Below are 19,675 nucleotides of genomic sequence, written 5' to 3' on the forward strand. Positions count from 1 at the left end.
TATTAAGTATTGAGAATAACTAAATAAGGTAAATCCACCATCAATTACATTCATGTCAACCCCCCCCCCCCAATCCATCCATGGTTAAAGGACAGCAAATCAAGAAAATCCAAGCACTGTAGACACCTCACAGGCCATAAACCCATTAATTGGTATAAGCTTCCTACTGCCATCCATAATTTAATTTAGCTCTTGTATTCACACCTTTGGAAGCCAAACGTTTACAAGGATCTTATTTTGTGTAAAGACTTTAGTTCATCGTGAAAAGAAGTTTTATTAGAACGCTAATTTGTGGATTTGTCCAGCGATTACATCATTCTGTTTTAAAAGTTGCCCATTGATTGCCAGTGGCTTCAGGACATAATTCAAAATATCTTTAAAACTTCATGACTTGTTATGAACCTGCCGATCTCTTAAGATCTGCAGTATAGATGTATAGTTTTCTCAGGACCACATGAAAAGCTCAACTGCTTTCCAATTACGGAATACACTTTCTTTTGAAAATTCAAATATCTTTATCCCGTTTTTAATGTTATCTTCTTTTTTTTCTTGGAATACTGCCTTGCAGTTCTTTGTGAAAGAAGATATATAAGTGCCCCCAATATATAAAATTAAGATAATTTAGTAAGAATGTATTTTTAGGACATCACCAGCGGCAGATTTTTGAAACATGGGTCTTTAAGAGTTAATCCTCAGTTTTTCTTTCCGCTTCTTCCTTGCAGGCTCGCCGTATCCTAGACATTACTCCTGTGAAGGAACTAGTCAACCTGAAGTGGAACACATATGGGCGTCCTTATTTCTGTTTCCTGGCTCTGTTTTATGTCCTCTATATGATTTGTTTCACCATGTGCTGTGTTTATAGACCACTGAAAAATCGCTCAGATAATCAAACGGACGAGCGGGATAACACCATCATTGTGCAGAAAACACTGCAGGTATATTAGTGTATAACTACAGGTTTCTTTGTGAATCTAGGCAAATTGTATAACAACTGTCTTCAGAATGCAGCACAGAACAATCAACAAAGTTAAATAAAATTTTAAACTTCGCACAAACACTTTTTGAAAATGCTCCAAGGGGCCGTGAGGAAAAAGGCTGCCACAATCGTGAGAACAGCTTAAAAGATGAGGAAAAAAAATTCACTGAAATTGCACTGCAACTGCAAAGCTTTGGCTTTCACTAGCCTTTCTGGGACGAGTCATTCTCACCTGATCCAGGGACAAATAATTCAAATTTCTTAGATGGAAGATTGGAAAATAAAATATCTTTCTTGGCATTCAACTGTACCTCTTAAGTCTGTAAATGGAAATTAGCATTTTATTTTATAACACTCTGCTAAAAACCAGTATCTAAGGAAAGATTCTACTCATGAATGAAGGCGAATATACGTGTCCTAGGATAATATTGCAGGATCCAATCTAGATCGGTCGCTGTGACCAGCTTCCAAGCTTTTGGACCGACCCAGATTGTTCTTGTTCTTTTACTGGCATACAATACTTGGTTTCTATGTTCAGGAAAGATTGGGGAATGTTCAGGGGAGAATGCATGTTACTTGTGCAAGGCCCCTTTGGTTCATCTTTCCAATAACAGTTTCACTATCAAGTCAATGCTGCCAAAAGAGAAATAATTACATTAAACTAAACTAAATAAATTAAACATCTTGATGACACCAGTTCCAGGTTTTTCAGATCTTTATCACTTCCTTAATTAGGATACTTTCCTGTTTTTAGGAATCGTATCTGACATATGAGGATCAACTCAGGCTTGTGGGGGAGTTAATTACAGTGATAGGAGCCATGGCAATTTTACTCTTTGAGGTAAGGACAAAGAAAAAAGTTCTAATAAACCGATCTTCATTAAAATATACCAATACAAGATATCTGCCATTTGAGAGACATTGTATTTTGACAAAATATACCTAAGCAATCATATGTTATCTGAAATCAATATAATTGTCTTGAAAAACATGATGCTACATATGCTATCTGTATTTCTGGCTTTCCTGTTGAGGGATCCAGAATTAAATTTTGTTTTAATTTTTAGTTAAAGTAAGTAATTACAAATAAACTGATTGTGGATGAATATAGCCAGTAATTGTTTGCAGGATCTGCATAAAATAAAATAATTGATCAATATTATATTTTGAATTCATTTTTTAAAATCACTGTCTTATTAAATTTTACAGGCTTAAGCCATTTTATATTTTAAATTGTACCCTTTTTGGAGCATTTTAACATCTTTTCAGCTTTTGCTTGTTTAATCACCAATATTGAAATATTTTTTGAATGTCTTTATTCTGCAAAATTACTGCTCTAACACAAAGTGGTTTAGATCACTGACTTATCAAGGTGTTGCTGACTAGTGAAAAGCAAGTGACATTTTTGCTTGCTGATAGTGTATAGCAGTGGTGGCGAACCTGTGGCACGGGTGCCAGAGGTGGCACTTGGAGCCCTCTCTGTGGGCACACGTGCCGTTGCCCCAACCTTGCCTCCCCATGCGACCCCCTCCTCTCCAGCAGCCCCCCTGAAGGAGAGTCACCCTTGAGCGTGGCCCACACGGAGCAGCACAGTCAAGGACATGGCAGCCAGCCAGCGTAGACAAGACTTTGCCCTCACACCCCATCATGCAGTTGATGCTGCAGGGCGTGGGCAGAGGGTGTGGCCGCCATAGCGCTGCTGGGCTGCCTGGGCGATCTGCGGGTCCTGGAGGCGGTGAGTGGTCCTGTGGGCAGGCAGGGCGGGGGATGGGGGGGCAGAGCGGGGGCAGGGCAGTGGGGCAGAATGGGGGCGGAGCCAGTTTTTGGGCACTCGGTCTCTAAAAGCTTCGCCATCACTGGTATATAGGTTTCCCTTTATAAAACCGTATGAGGGATTAACAGCATTGTTCTCATAATGGCTTGTTTCTCTCTATTTTTTCCTTGATTTGGGCACAAAATATGTTCAGAATTCTCTGTACTGTTGAGTCAATTTCTAGAGGTAGACTCAGCACATTGGTGATTTCAGTCCTCACTGAAGTGGTTGTTGGTTATAAATTTTGATATCATTTTTTATAGATTCCAGATATTCTAAGAGTTGGAGCCACAAAGTACTTTGGACAAACCATCCTGGGAGGACCTTTTCACATAATAATGTGAGACTCTACAGTTCCAAAACTCACAAATACTCTTTTTTTCTTATATATACTCTGGCATTGTAACTTTCATTTCACCATTTTTCTCTTCCATTTCTATCTGCTTCAAATCTAGATTTCTTTCTTTGCAAATCTGTGTCTCTCAACATCTGTTTAAGTTCTGTCTGGAAGAGTTGTCTGCTGAATCTCCTGAGAAATTTGAAATTCCTCAGATGTTTCAACCTGAGAAATAAATACTGCATGCATTAAAATTGACAGCAAACAATTTTTCGGAAGAAATGTCTTGTTCCAGCACAAGGGAATAAAGAGATTCTCCATTCTGTGAATGCGCATGAGCATATATTTACATATATTGTCTGCTCATGTATGTTTAGGGCTCAATTCTGTGTTAATTAATTTTAGGTTGTATTAATTAATTACTCATTCTCACTTAATTATATTTTTCATTTGCAGCATTACATACGCCTGTGTGATCCTGATAATCATGGTAATGCGTCTGACCAGCACAGAAGGAGAAGTGGTCCCCATGTCCTTTGCCCTGGTGTTGGGCTGGTGCAACGTCATGTACTTTGCACGAGGATTTCAGATGCTTGGGCCTTTCACCATCATGATACAAAAGGTAAGGAAAACAAAGCTAAAAACTGAAGTCAAACTGACAAAGAATTCCACAGGTATTCCTCAACTTAAAACCATAACTGAGCCTACAATTATGGTTGTAAGTTGATGCAGTCATAAATCAAGGCATTGCACAACTGAATCCAATTTTGCAATAGTTTGTGTGGTAGTTGTTAAGCAAATGTCACACTGATTAAACCAATCAGTTTTCCCCAGTGAATTTTTTTTTGTCAGAAACTGGAAGTCAACAAACTGGCAAGAAATGTCACAAATTGCAGGCATGTGACTGCGGAATGTTGCAAACGGCTGTAAAGCTGAGCTGGTTGCTAAGCACCCAAAATGCAATCACATGACTGCAAGGATGTGTGTGTGTGACTGTTGTAATTTCAAAAATGGTTTGTAAGTAGCTTTTGGGTGGGTCCAGTGTAATTTTGAATAATTCTTAAGTGACTGGTTGTGAGTTGGGAAGTACTTGAATTTCTCTCAGAAGTACTGTACATCTTTTCCAGTAATTGGAACTGAGAATTTAAAGGTCAGACAATAGTGGGTTGGGAAAAATAGAAGTTGGGGAAAAGTTAGACATAATAATATTATTGTTCTATCTTTTCTACAGATGATATTTGGTGACCTTATACGTTTTTGTGGGCTAATGGCTGTTGTCATATTTGGCTTTGCCTCAGGTGAGCTCTAAAGAAAGATGTGAACTTCCAATATCATTCCAGTATTCTTTGAATATGCAGTCTGAGAATCTGTTTATAATGTCCTTATTATGGTATTCATCATTTCTCCAGTGGGGGAAAAAAACTTTTTTTCTCTATATTCCCAGGGTTTGGTTTTTTAAAAAAATTGTACCCATGTTTTTGTAATAGCAATGGCTTTCATAAGAATCCTGGAATTTTATGGAATTTTAAAGCAAGAAATCAATATTAGCAGATAATGCAATCTAAAACATAAATGATTTGGTATTCATTGCTGAATTTTTACTGTCATGCAAATGGAGATGCTGGGCATAGGTTCAGTGAATGTGATCAGTACACTAGCTTAACAATAGTGACTAGTGTCTTCATTGAACAAAATGCATTATAATTTGGAGGGGGGAGGCAATATGCTCCTAAATATTAGTGGAAGAAATGGAGGAATAAACAGCAGGAAAGATTGTTATCAGTCTTTTGGTAGCCATTACTAAAAGGAAGTTCATCCAAAATGTATTATAATTTGGGGGCAATCTGCTCCTAAATATTAGTGGGAGAAATGGAGGAATAAATAGCAAAATAAATTGTTGCCAACTTTTGGAGGCCATTGTTAAAACTGAGAAGAACAGATCCTTTGCTCTAATTTAGCGTGGTTCTTATGTTTGGGAATTCTATAGGAAATGTACTGAGGTTTCTTGTACAACCTTTTAGGAACAGAGTGTTCTGAAGATACAAAGTTTAAAAGCCATTATTTTAGATGATGGTTTTCCCTGAGCCTTCTGTTATTCTGGCTTCTCCATATTTTTTTTAGAAAATATATTATTGCACATTGTTGCCTACTGAACACACCTGATGATAGATTTTGCTCCTTTTCATCCATATCTGTATTTGTATATCACATGTTTAAAATTGCCTGTTTTTGTGAGACTTCCGCAGCATTGAATATCAGTATCCAGATATTCAGGTTATGGAAGAGAAGAAAAGAATTTACATGCCGAGCTTAGATTTTTCATGAGAATTAAGAGAGGCTATTAACCTTCGGGATAAGTAACTCATAGAGAGAACATCAACAGAAAGATAGATAAGGAATTAAGATTCTTGTGGCAGAGTGGTTCAAAGGAATAGTGTAAATTGAGGATGTTATTATCTGGTTTTGTGTGTGTGTGTGTGTACATGTATATGTAGCTGACTGCTCATTTTTGTTTCATGAACAGCTTTCTACATCATCTTTCAGACAGAAAATCCAAGCAATCTGGGAGAATTCTATAATTATCCCATGTCTCTCTTCAGTACGTTTGAGCTCTTCCTTACCATCATAGATGGACCGGCCAACTATGATGTGGATCTGCCCTTTGTGTTCTGTGTGGTGTATGCTGCTTTTGCTATTATTGCTGCTTTGCTCATGCTCAACCTGCTCATTGCCATGATGGGTGACACTCACTGGCGAGTAGCCAATGAACAGGATGAGCTTTGGAGAGCACAGGTGAGATTATAGTCATGTTCTTGCTGCTTTGGATGTGTCTGCACTGGAAATCTAGACCACTTTACAACTGATTTCATTGCCATGGCTTCCAATGAAGTATTTCTGGGGTTTGTGACTCTAAAGGGGACTGGAGTTTCCCAGAATTATCTTTTATAATTCTCCAATATTATATATTTTAAAGAAATCATAATAATTAAGTAAACTAGTCTATGTTAAATAAAATTATAATACTGATATGCCCTTGTTATGAATGCCACTACTATTAGCTGGGAGCTAATTTAATGTTAACTCTTCCTAAAGTAATTATATTCTCCACTATTGACAATAGACTCTACCATTATCACACTTAGTTAGAAGCAGCTGCTAAATTAATCTGTAATTCTAATTCATTCCAGTTCTTTTAATGAATTCTTTTCAACATACAGGCTTACAGATATGAATGAAAAAATTTAGTTTTCAGATCTGCTGTGCATGGCTACACAAGAGGGAAGAAGAGACACTGTACTCATGTTTAAAGAACTGAGTCCAGAGACAATCTAGAGACCTCAGAATTAGATTCTAGAATCAAGGCTGCATCCTCTGTAAAATATTAAGCTCACAACAAACATGGTAGAACTCACTTCTATGTAAACATATTATATCACATTCAAATCCATTTTCCTTTTGCTTATATGAAATGTGCACTTTTAATAGTTGAAAAGGTTTTTCAAATTGTTCATAAAAACACTACGTAATATTGAGATTATCTGTTGAATAGTTAAAACTAAAACTAAGGTGCAACGATTTGAAAGATACCTAGAATAAGTAAACAACTGTGATTACTCCCCCATATCCTTTTTCTCATTCCAGCTGATGTAGTAATGCTGTGTTAATTTTGTACTCTACAAACTGCAAATGCCACTTCATGTGGTAGCATGCTCTGTCAGTCAAATTCTTTTCTGTTACAGATCAATTAACTATCCAGAAAATAAGGTCTGATCTATCTCCCCCCCATTAGTTTCCCCCCCCCCTAAATATAGAGAATTATTTTATGTTAGAAAATCATTTGATTGCTTGGTCTGTGCATGAAAGGGGAGAAATTGTTTTGAACTTGAGAAGATGAAACATGTTTTATAAGAATGTTCTGTCGGTATGTTTGAGAGGGCTGTGTTCAAAAATCAGTAATCAGTTTGGATGTTCCACCATAGGGGACAAAGGAACTCAAAGCAAGCTCTTCTACTCTGTGTTTTTCATCCTTGGAACACATTTTAGATAGCGTAGTAATTCATGCTGAATGCCTATCATCAAGGCTACAGAAAAAGTGGCCACTTAATATTAAAAAAAACAACCTCTCATAGCTCATAACAGAATCACTTGTTAAGCATGATTGTGCAGGCTGTGACCTTGCACAAACAGCCACAGAAATGATTTAAGAAAGGAAGCAAGAGCAATAGATTAATGTCAACACAGCCTATGAACAACATTAACAAAGGAAAAACATATTTCAGTGGATAATGTACACACACATATACACACAGAGTTATCTACCTAATGCACATGAGCAATGTATACATTTTGCCCTTGGTAACCCATTGTAACTCTCAACAATCAAGGCAACCTAATTTTTCAATTTGGCAACCTGAAAACTCAATAGTACAGTAACACAATGCACATGCTAAGACAACCCAGTGCAATAACATTCTATTACCAACAATCAACCTTAATTGCCCTATAGGATAACATGTACTGTAACTTAATCTCAGAACATTGCCTAACTAATTCTCCCTCACCCCTCCCTTTTCTCCTTAACCAATTCTAGATAAAGACAACAGGGATATAGCCTTTACTGCAGGGGTCTTCAAACTTGGCCCTTTTATGACTTGTGGACTTCAACTCCCAGAATTCCTCAGCCAGGCATGCCTGGCTGAGGAATTCTGGGAGTTGAAGTCCACAAGTCATAAAAGGGCCAAGTTTGAAGACCCCTGCTTTACTGTATTAGCTTACCAAACTTCTTAGTTTGGAGAATTTTTAAAAAAGAAACTAACCAATCACAGAACACTCTTTCACTCGAGATGAAACTTCAAAACACGGAGTATTTTGTTAGTTTGGAACACACAAAAGGATTAGTTTATGTTCAGGATGTTCTTGCCTATGACTGTTGAGCTGAAATCTTCAATTTGAAATCACATGCTTACAATCTGATTATGTCAGTGAGAATTCTTATACATGAAACTTTATTTTACATAACTTGCTAGTTTGTGGTTTTAACTGAATACCAGTATTTATTCAGTACATGCAAAATTAAACAGATCTGAAGAACTGTTGATTTATATGAAATATATAAAGATAGAGCTACTTCACTCTTTAAAACACAGCGAAAATAGAAAACTAATTCAAGCATAACCACATTTGCCACTGATTGTGAAGTGGAAGGAACCCCATTAGCCAAGTGCACCTGGCTCTCCCTGCTGAGAAATGTATTGTGAGGCAGAGGGAAGATTGTATTATGGGTATTTTCCCCTGAAAACTCAGCTTTCCTTTACAAAAGCTGAATTGTTTATATTCACATGAAGCCTCCACCATAGTGGAAAATTTGTTAATTTTTTAAAAACAGTTTTATTCCCTATCAAATCAAAGACTCTCAACACCATTAGCATTTAGTACAATTGAAGGATTAGTAAAATGCATCGTCTCTAGTCATCTTAAAAATCCCATATGGGAGAGAGCTTTGTAAACTTCTTGTCCATGTCCCCTAACTCCAGCCCTCCCTAAAATATTCCCACAGGATAGGTGGATTTAATTCAGACAAAGCAGTGCCTGATAAGACATAGCTACATAGACAAGGCTCTGTAGGTCATTATCAACATTTTGAACTGAGTATAGAGGCCACTTTTGGAGAGATGTTATTATGCAAGGATGGACTGCCCACCAAAAATCTTATTGCCACATTCTGGACCAGTTGTTGCCTCAGATTGACCCAGAGGTCAATCACCTAGCCAGGTGATGATCAAGACTCCTGAATAACACTTGAACCATCTTGAGTACTTGTCTATTTCTAACTGTGGCAGAAAATTGCACTGTAAAATAGATAGTTGCTTTTGGTTTTGTGTCTGGTCCCATTTGTATGATTTTTTTTGCATTTTGGTTCCATTTACTGAATTCTAATAAATTAAAACCTAATGATGTATTTGAACCATTTTCTATTTTATTTTTGAATACAACAGTTTACCTGGTTTTGTGGTGGGATTGAACTAATCTGTTTGCTTTCATGCAGGTTGTTGCTACTACAGTCATGCTTGAACGGAAACTCCCGCGATGTCTTTGGCCTCGGTCCGGTATTTGTGGCCAAGAATATGGGTTAGGAGACAGGTGGTTTCTCAGGTGAACTACTTTTACCTAGTTGTATATTGCCTACCAAATAGTTTCCAGTATAGTTAATAAAATTAGTGTCTAGGCACCTGAGTAGAGGACCATAAAAAGCTGTTTATACCAAGCAGGTACAGAACAGTAGCCTATTTAATTCAGGCTAAATTGATATCCAGCTTTTCAAACGCAGGCTATTTGTGTTCTTATTTGAAAATATCAGTGACTGAATCTCAATCTGGAAATTATATTTTCTAACTAAGGACAGAATCTGAGGCTGGCACTCAAAAGTGAAATCAGAGAATAATAATACAAGCCAGGTCCAGTAATTTTATTACTGCTTTCTACTTTGCAGGATTCAAGTTGCCTATTACAAATCCCAGATTTTCATGCCCTACAGCCAAGTGTACACCCATTCCCATGCTAGCAAAACTGGGTCCTAGGTTCAAACCAGCATTGTTGTGGCTCAAAACCTGAAGAGCTGAATAATAAGAGCTTTATTGATAGCAGCAGAATCTGGAATCTGGTTCCAGAGTCTAATGCAGGGGTCTTCAAACTTGGTCCTTTTATGACTTGTGGACTTCAACTCCCAGAATTCCCCAGCAAGGTGTGCCTGGCTGAGGAATTCTGGGAGTTGAAGTCCACAAGTCATAAAAGGGCCAAGTTTGAAGACCCCTTGTTCTGGCCTTGAACCTGTTGTTTTCATAATGAGGGATCTTGGCTAAATCTGACATGTTAGTTTTCTGATTTTTTTTAATGGGGGGGGGGAAGTGTGATGTTTGTCCTTTTAGGTTTTTTTTTCATTACTTTCTGTTTTTATTTTATAACACAAGCCACCCAGAGTCAACTGGAATTGGATAGTCTCTAAAATAAACAAATAAGTAAATTTATTTGCTCTCCTTTTCATAGGGTGGAAGAGCGTCTGGATGTCAGCAAGCACAAGATGTTACGCTATGCAGAGGCATTTAAAAACCAAGACAAGGAGGATTTTGATAGGTTTTCTAGGAAACTATACCAACCTGAGCGTTTCCAATTCAAGAAAGAAACATCACCATCGGTCTCACGAAGCACCACGCTAAGTAGCTTCCACCGTGGTTGGCAAATCCTGCGGAACAATACCTTAAGCCACCTTCATGGGGAAGCAAATCATGCTTTGGAAGATGAGATTTATCACGTCTGATATGCCTCTTGAGTGACTGGTCACATTACTGGTGCTTCGTGCGCTTCACAAATTCTTCTTCCAGTAGCTGGTGGGATCTGGGGGGCAGTGATGTCAGGATTCGGAATGACTTCAGTCTTTCTAAGTTCCTCTTTTCCTTTGTTCTCTGAAGGACAAAACTCTGCAGAAAATGTAGATTAAAACAAGAAAAAAGATAAACTCCACAAATCAGCTAATTTCTAGCATTCCAGCAACTCTTTAAGAGGTTGAGCATCAGTTTATTGCTTTCCCGTTGTTCCACCAAAAGGGTTGGAAAAAAGTTACTGTTTTTTGATACAGGACTCCAATGCACTTTACGTTAAATAGGTGAGGTGGAATTTTATCCCAGGTATAATTCTTGTGGTCAATACGATAGGATTTCTTTTCTTGGCTGAATTGAATTCTGCTAATGTTTCCCTTGGGGAGAGGAATAGGGAAAAGGTTTACAAACCTAATTGTATATAATATACAGCTGCCTCTGTTTATTCTTGCTGGCTTGGAATCAAGCCTGTTACTTCTCTTGGACCTGTTTGACTGCTATTATACAGCACCAGAATTTTGCTTAGAGCAAATCTAAAGATAAAACCCTGATTAACTAAAACCTAACTTTAAGTCTAGCTTAGTAGGTGAACTTCCCAAAAGTGCTGTATTTCCCTAAGAAGGCATCAAGATTTGCTTAAAGTAGAATACAAAAGTAATACTAAAAGTTTTTGCTCAGCTAAAAAATAACTGCAGCTAAGTTGAGGGAAATGTTTCAGAGGGATTTTCGCAGTCTCTACTTCCAAAGTGATGGTTCAGAGATGGCCTTTCCTACAGATCCAACTTGAAAAGAAGATCTTTCCAAATATAAAGTGAAGCAAAGCAGGTGCTTCTTTAATTTATCTCTAGCTTTCTTATCACTTCAAACTTTACTCCAGAAGGAAAAAGCCAATATTTCATCACTTAAAGCTACTTAATGACTTACTGCCTTCCCAGCAGCTGAGTGGAAAGTTACTCCAATTCCTTTCTAGCAGGAGCAAGAGGGAAAGTTGTAGCTGCTCATATTTGCCTTTCGATTGTCCTCCTATATTGACCTGAACCATGTAGCATTAAAGACGGATGCAGATAGTTTTGGGGCATTGGCAGTCTGATTCCTTCTTGATCTATCATTGCACGAGTTTGGCCGTGGCCTCCAAGGATGAGTTGGCTTGATTCTCATTCCATAACAAAAATGCATTTTCTATGCACAGATATATCTAGCAACTCGGGAGTTTCCAGCTGTATTTTAAGATTTGTCACAGTGATGATCTTGCCCTTGGTTGAGCATGAGAAAAGAAAGTTATGGGTGTGTTCTCAGATATGCCTTCGGGGCAGTAAAGAGACCAATTAAATGTTGGGTCGGGCTGGTGCCACTTAAATTGACTTCAAACCCAGAAGATGCCACTCTGCCCCTTCTGAACCCCTTTGAACTCCGAACTGACAGACTTGGGGTAAGAGAAGGATTTCTAAAGGAGAAATGGGGAGGAACTTTTTTTTATCCAAGGATGAAGTTCAGAAGATACCTCTTCAAGTTGAAGTTGGAGATTTGTCAAATCACTGTGATGAACTGAACTAGTCTTTATTAGTCATGGTTATATGTATTTCCTTGATAGATTTTTGCACTATATGTCTGTGAAAATACAATTTGCACATGTATAAAACTGATCTATAATGCTTTATGGAGTTTAAAAAATAATTTCATTTCATGTCTTAATATTCTGATTTCATATTCTGTCAAATAAAGTATTTATTAGTTAAAGAAATTCCTTAGGGGTTAGTAGTTAGTAATTTCTCTAGCTGGTGTAGATCTTAAAAGTTTCTCCAAATGATTGGACAAGGACTTGAATTAGATTGGACATTGGTTTGGACAAGAAAAGATTGGACAAGCACTGAAGATGTTACCAAGGCTGCTAATAAAACAACAACTATAAAACAATAAAATAAAGCAAGCAAACAACTAAGCTCAGAGACTATCAACGACTGCATGACTGGACAAGGACCTGACCTTCACCTATGATGTAATTAATGGGATATCAGGATATTTGGGGCAGTGGCACTGGTCTTTTTTCCTGGACTCTGCCAGGAAATTGTGTTTTATGGAGTATCCATTCATTAAAATATAATCTTGCCGCCTAACAGGAATAGGATACATAGTTTCAGCTCAGTCTTTCTCTCTCTAACATGCAGTCTTTGGGGAATACAGGATTTTATCAGTGGTGATTTTTTTTTTACTAAGGCAGCAATCAAGTCAAAAGTAACATAATCCAGAAAAAAACAGCACATTGAGCTGAGATTTTAATGCAGAATCCTATTGGTGTCCAATGTATTGCAAATTTGGGTCAGCTTTGAGTTAAATTTCTGGCTTCCATTTTTAATATGGAAATATGATTTATTGATGAAGCATGCAGAAAGATATGTATATAAATCACATTCTAAATCTCTTGAAGCTTATCAAGATTTGCCTTAGAGGAACTGAACATTGCTTTAACCAGCCCTAGCCCTTAAGGGAGATGAAGGGGCTCCCAACCTTTTCTATACCCCACCACCCCTAGAACGCTTCTGGTATATTCTCGTACCCCTTGGAAAAGTTCAAAATAACGGCAATGAATTATGCATATACACTATAATTTTGAAAACCCAAGTTTTTGCACCCCCTGGAATATCGTCTCGCACCCCCTGGTTGGGAACCTCTGATCTAAAGGGATCCCATTGTTAATCCCTTTTGCTCACAACGGTTTAATCATACATCTGGAGTGAATTAAGCTAATTTGTTGATGGTTTCTTGTGAGTTCATTTTGTTTAAAGTTGCACTTTCTTACTCTTGTATCATATTAATCTAGAATTTTTTACACTTTACTAAAAGCATTTAATAAAATTTGAAATTCAATAAAAATAAATTTACAATTTCATACTACAAAATGTTGCTGTCTAAATTAGAAAGTTACAACAATCATGTTAAGATTTCACATGTAAGTTCAAAAATATAATTCCTAATGAGTTAGCAACTATGTTGCCACAGGGCATTTCAAAATCTTCAATAAATTGAACTTTACAACTAAGCTAGGGCGTATTCTGAGTGGCACTAATCCCAGTGGATTTGAGCTCTTTAGAAATAGCTATCTATTTGTATATACTGTATGTTACATCATATTTTTTTTAGCAATATGTACATTTTTAATACAAACCTCACACTAAATCTTAGCTCTTCATCCAATGTTTTCTTTATGATGCAATTGTTTGTCTGCTGAGTAGTATATATAACTTTAATGGTGTGACTTGAAGAACCAGCTTTCTCACAGTCTCACGTGTCATCTGGAGAATTTTAACAGCCAAACATATCTCTTCTGAAGACCAATGAACAGTCAGTCTTGCACAGGGGAAATACCAAAGGACTGGAAAAATGTCGATGTGGTTCCAATCTACAAAAAGGTGGAAAATGGATCATGGAAATTATAAACCAGTCAGCGTGACATCAATACCTGGGAAAATCCTGGAAAGGATAATCAAGCAGAGGATTGGTTAGAATCTAGAAACAAACAAGGTGGTTACTAGAAGCCATGGGTTGTTAAAAACAGATCATACCAGACAAGCCTTATTACCTTTTTTGACAAAATGAATGGATCAGCAAAATGCTGTGGACATAGTATACTTGGATTTCAGCAAGGCATTTGACAAAATAGACCATAACCTACTTCTTGATAAGATAGAATATTGTGGGGTAGAGAATACTACCATCAGATTGATTCACAATTGGCTGACCTTCTGTACTCAGTGGGTAGTCCTCAATAGAGCTATATCTAATGGAGGGAAGCATGCAGAGGGGTACCTCAAGGATCAGTCTTGGGCCCAGTACTCTTCAACATCTTCATAAATGATCTATATGAAGTGATAGAAGGGGAACTCATCAAATTTGCAGAAGCTGGGGGAGGGAATTGCTAACACCTTGGAAGATAGACTCAAGATTCAGAAGGAATGGCACATTGGACCCTATCCAACAAGATGCAGTTCAGTGGTGAGAAAAGTAAGGTCCTGCACTTAAACAGGAAAAGCAAATGCATATGTATGGAAGTGACAGTACCTAGCTCAACAGTCATAATTGTTAGAGGGATCTAGGTGTCCTAGTGGATCACCTAGTGAGCCAGCAGTGTGCTACAAGCTCCAAAAAGCCAATGCAGTTCTAGGCTGCATCAACCACAGGACAGAGGCAAGACAATGAGAAGTGTTACACTGCGGTGGTAGGACCACACTTAGAATACTGCATACAGTTCAGGTTACCGTGACTCAAAAAAGATGTTGGGCCTCTGGAAAGTGCGCAAAGAGCAACAAAGTTGATAAAGGGTTTGGAAGCCAAATCATATGATGAACAGTTGAGGAACCTAGGGATGCCTAGCCTATCAAAGAGAAGGATTGGGGGGGGGACATGATAACTGTCTTGAAGGCTGTCACAAAGAAGAGGGGATTGATTTATTCTTGAAGGCACCTGAAGGCAAGACCAGAAGTAATTGGTGGAACCTTGTTAAAGAGAGATCCAACCTAAAGTAAGGAGAACTTCTGACAGTGAGAACAATCATTCAATGCCTCCTGGGTTGTGGGTGCTCCATAACTGGAGATTTTCAAAAATAGACTGGACAACCATTTGACTGGAATGTATAAGGCTCCCGCCTTGAGCAGGGGGTTGGCCTATAAGGCCTCCAAGTAACCTTCCAGGTCTATGATTCTATCTACAATGTGTAAAAGCTATTAACAGTAGGCTTTGTTTAAGAAAATCAGCATTTACATTATGTGTAACCTGCATAGAGGACACACTTTAAAAACAAAATCTTTGGTACATTATCATTTCATTCAGTAGTACTCAGGAGTCTTAATTGGAAAGTTTTCAAATCCATCTTAGTGTGGTAATCCTAAAGTATGTGCATAAACAATATCCAGAAAACAACAATATTTGATCAAAAGGATTTTTAAAAAAAATCAAATTATCTTTGGTGTTTGTTGTCCATGTTCCACAAAATGAAAATATTCAGAATAAATCTACTGAACCTTCTTGAACTTATCTACCTATTCCTTTATTACTATATTTGTTGCCTTGAATCAGGGGTCTTCAAACTCGGCCCTATTATGACTTGTGGACTTCAACTCCCAGAATTCTCAGCCAGCGTGCCTGGCTGAGGAATTCTGGGAATTGAAGTCCATGAGTCATAAAAGGGCTGAGTTTGAAGACCCCTGTCCTGGATAAATGCATATTATTCTTAAAATAAACTTTTAAGCAAAAAAGGGATATTCTTCTGATAAAATAGAAATGGCAGGCTCTTAGAATGATACAACCTATTTAGACAGTGAGGAGGGAAGAAAGAGTATTTATATAAATTAGTTAATCCAAAGTGAGAAAAACTGTTCAATCTAATGTTCTGTACGTATAATGACCATATTTTCTTGAAAAAATAAAGGACCAACTTGAAAAAGAGACAAATAAAGAAGTTCATAGAATCGCAATTTTTTATGTTTATAATTTTGCTTTAATTCAAGAGTAAAACCTTTACAAAAACGCATGTTTTAATAAAGATGCCTAAATAAGAAACAATATATACAAATTTATTTTTTTTAAAAGTCAATTCAATGTCCATATTTTTCACATGAATATGAAAAACTGCATTAAGTGGTACCATTTGAACCATAAAAGTTAAATGACCAAAATAAAGGACAAAAGAGAGTTATTGAAAAATAAGTAAATCTAAAGGACAGCTTTTTTAAAATAAATGGCTGTCCTTTATAACAAAGGATATGTGGTCATTGTATCTATAGCAGTGGTTCCCAACCTTTTCTATACCCCGCACCTCTAGAACGCTTCTGATATATTCTCTCACTCCTTACAAAAGTTTGAAATAGCAGCAACGAATTATGCATATACACTATAATTTTGAAAACCGAAGTTTTTGTACCCCCCTGGAATATCCTCTCATACCCCTGGTTGGGAACCCCTGATCTATACACATCATGCCAGAAAAAAATGAAGTGAGGGAGGAGCATCTTATCCACAATTATTGAAAATGTAGATTCCAGCCAATCTGGGTCCTGGGAAGTTCTGCTGAAGTTCTCTTCTCTTCACTGTTCCATATTTGTTACTTGGCATGAACATTAAGGAAGGCTTTAGCTTTGATAGTTCCTAGAATGGTAGCCAAAAAAAGAGCAATTCTTTAATTTGGGCCAAGAACTCCAATCCCACAGTATTCTAACCATCCTTAATTGCTAAATGTTTTCCTTTTGACTGAAAGACTACTTTCCTTTCATTGCATACAGTGAATGCAAATAATTTTAGACAGTTCTAAATAAGCCACATTACATTGTATCTGGAGGCATGGAAGACAGTCCCAGAGATATAGGCTCCAGCAGTCCCTCATTCCTGCCTAACTTCCTTGCAGCCATGCAGTCGTGCTATGATTTGTTTTTTTCCCCCATAGACTGGTGAAAAGATGGGAATGAAAATTCAATGTTGTATTTCTCCTTCCAATATTGGCCTCTTGAATTCGGGAGAAGATCTGGTCTTTTAGTCCTTTTAGCTCCAGAGAAAGATCTGGTCTTTCTGTAGAGCCATTAAGAGCCATTAATCTATTGCAACAAAGCTTTATGAAACTTTAAAAATTTAAATTTCTTATACCTTATTATTTCTTATATCTTATTATTTCCTATACCTTATTATTTGTTATACCTTTCTTGGCCTTGCACAGCCCATGAAAACTGAAGTCATAATAAACTGATAATTCGTCAAGATACCAGAAGATTCTCTCATTCAGTTTTACATTACAGTTTCTCAACATTTGTTTGAGGTGAAGAAGAAAATTATGTGAAAGAGGAGAAGGAAGTTTTTCCACTAGACTACCTGGGCTTGCATGTTTATTGCTGCAACAAAATCATAGCAGAATCATATTAAATCACACCTAACTGAGGTGGCAGCAACCTAACCTTCTCCTAGGATTCTCCCGGCTGACGTCTTTTTTATCCTCCATCTTTCTTGTATGAGATGGATAGGTTGTTTACTTTTTATGTTAACACATATTATCATCTTGTGAATGATAGCAATTACTGAATTAACTTGCCTTTGTGGGTAATTTAGAGCCATGTATGTTGTAGGTAATTTAGCATCACCGTCATCAACTCTGTTCTGCTACTCACATACCAATATCTACATGCTTAGGTTGATTCTACATTTAGTCATCATTTAGACCTGATGACTTCGGCTTCACAGAATCAGTCAGAATAATGCTCAGATTTTAATAGGTCAAGTCAAAATGCATGTGCATTTTGCAAATTCCTACCTCTTCATCCCTTGGGACCTGTTCACAGATTAATGCTCATTATTTGATGTCTATGAGTTGAATGTTGAGAATGTTGAGAATTTTATTTAGCTGGATATATTTTTACTTGCCTTCCTCATAAGAGCTCATGCAGTATTAGGCTTTCCTTCATTGCATCTTTACTACTGTATATCCCATCGAGGTAGATCAGTTTGTCCAAGGTAAACTTTATGACCAAGAAAGAATTTGAATCTCGGTCTCACAGGAGTAGCAGCAAGGTCCAGATAACAAAAGAAAGTTATTCTCTGTAGATTTATTTATGTAAAGTAGTTGTATAAATCCTTGGAAACAGGGGAAAATAAATCTCAACAGCTTGCAAAGCAACATGGTATTGTATAATAGTAAATGCTATAAAGTGAATGTCATGGATAAATATGAATCAGATATGAAGTCTGTTGCCCCACCATAACCATAAAGACAGTTTCCAGCCCTCCTTAGCACTCCTCTCTCACTGCTGCTGTGCCCCTATGTGCTACTGGTTTTGACAATACAGCCCAGCTTCTGGCACTTTCCTCCAGTCACATGAGATAGTATCCATCATCACACTATTGCTGGATATTTTTTATTGCTGCCTCTCCCTAAAGCTACTGTGAGTTTGTTGAGCCATAACCAGTGGTGGGATTCAGCTGGTTCGCACCACTTTGGCAAAACCGGTAGCTAATTTTTTGTTGCCCAGGCCCAGAATGGACTTCCGGAAGCGGCATCTACACAGAGAACTGGTTGTTCACATATTTGAAACCCATCACTGGCCATAACACTAACTGGCTTGGCTGTCCCCTCTCCCTCTTTCTAGTTTCTACCAAGCCAGTCTGAAAGTAAGAGAGGCTTACTTCTTCCCATCTTGCTGTGGGAGTTCAGTCTTAATTAAATTCTTCCTTTATCAGTTTGTATCTTCATAAGGGTGATGGCCAAATCTGGCTCTAGGCTTGTGCCTTGGCATGCAGAATCCAATGAAACAGACTGAGACAGGAAGATCATTTTATTAAAATTTATTCAGAACATTCTGATAAAAAGCATGAAATAATAAAATAGCTAAGACATCAAAAAAAATTACAAAATAAAAGTTGATTGGACAGGATAAAAACATCCCCCCTTTGCAAAGGAAATCAGTTACACAAAGTTAAACATGTTACATATAATAACAGAACAACACAGATGAATAATTTATTCATTTATTCATTTATAATATATATATAGCCGCCTACTTGCCCACAGTGACTCGAAGCAGCTTACAAACGATAAAAACACAGTATAGGGGGAAAAAATCCTCCCTTCTCCCAAGGGTCCCTGCTCTGGATGTTTCTCCTTCCATGCTGGAAGGAAAATCCAGCTTGCATGCTGGATTAATTGCTCTCAATAATGTACTCATTGCCATATATACTTCCCCCATCTACTCTCTCTCCTGGAAATCTCCTGAGCATTCAGAAACTTAACTTTGGGGGGCTGTTTCAAAGCCTCTCTTCCCCTCCTCTCCCCTCCTCTCCTCTCCCCTCCTCTCCCCTCCCTGCTCCCTGCTCCCCTCGCATCTCCTCTCCTCTCAGCTTTCTTCCAGCTCCTTTTCCTCAGTGGCCACCTCCATTGTACCATGTGAGAGCTTCTGATGTCACAACCAACCTCTCCCTCCAAAAAATCCTAGCAATCCCATGTCCTTATTTGAAACGTATTGGCTTCACTTCTTAACTTCTAGAAAAGTAAATATACGTGTGACATAAATATACATTTATGAGAGAGATGGAAACAGGTGGATTAAACAACCGTTACTATCCTTTCACTCCAACATTCTCATCCTTCAGTTTCAAGAATTGCCCCAGAGTTCAGTCCGGATTTTTTTTAGCCTGGTGCTGAAATG

General features: G+C 37.6%; 1 protein-coding gene across 1 annotated transcript in view; it reads left to right on the forward strand.

The window, feature by feature from the left end:
- LOC107286906 (transient receptor potential cation channel subfamily V member 6) overlaps window positions 1–11,564 on the forward strand; it is a 32,664-nt gene extending 21,100 nt beyond the window's left edge. The window contains exons 8-15 of the mRNA XM_015815349.1: window positions 723–935; window positions 1,731–1,817; window positions 3,053–3,129; window positions 3,583–3,748; window positions 4,358–4,424; window positions 5,651–5,919; window positions 9,173–9,279; window positions 10,171–11,564. Coding sequence (XP_015670835.1) covers window positions 723–935; window positions 1,731–1,817; window positions 3,053–3,129; window positions 3,583–3,748; window positions 4,358–4,424; window positions 5,651–5,919; window positions 9,173–9,279; window positions 10,171–10,441 — 1,257 coding nt within the window. The 3' untranslated portion in view covers window positions 10,442–11,564. The remainder of the gene's footprint in view (window positions 1–722; window positions 936–1,730; window positions 1,818–3,052; window positions 3,130–3,582; window positions 3,749–4,357; window positions 4,425–5,650; window positions 5,920–9,172; window positions 9,280–10,170) is intronic.
- Window positions 11,565–19,675: the final 8,111 nt, after the last annotated feature.

Source organism: Protobothrops mucrosquamatus, unplaced genomic scaffold (assembly GCF_001527695.2).
Source record: "Protobothrops mucrosquamatus isolate PMUCROS unplaced genomic scaffold, P.Mucros_1.0 scaffold337, whole genome shotgun sequence".
In the NCBI taxonomy this organism is placed as follows: domain Eukaryota; kingdom Metazoa; phylum Chordata; class Lepidosauria; order Squamata; family Viperidae; genus Protobothrops; species Protobothrops mucrosquamatus.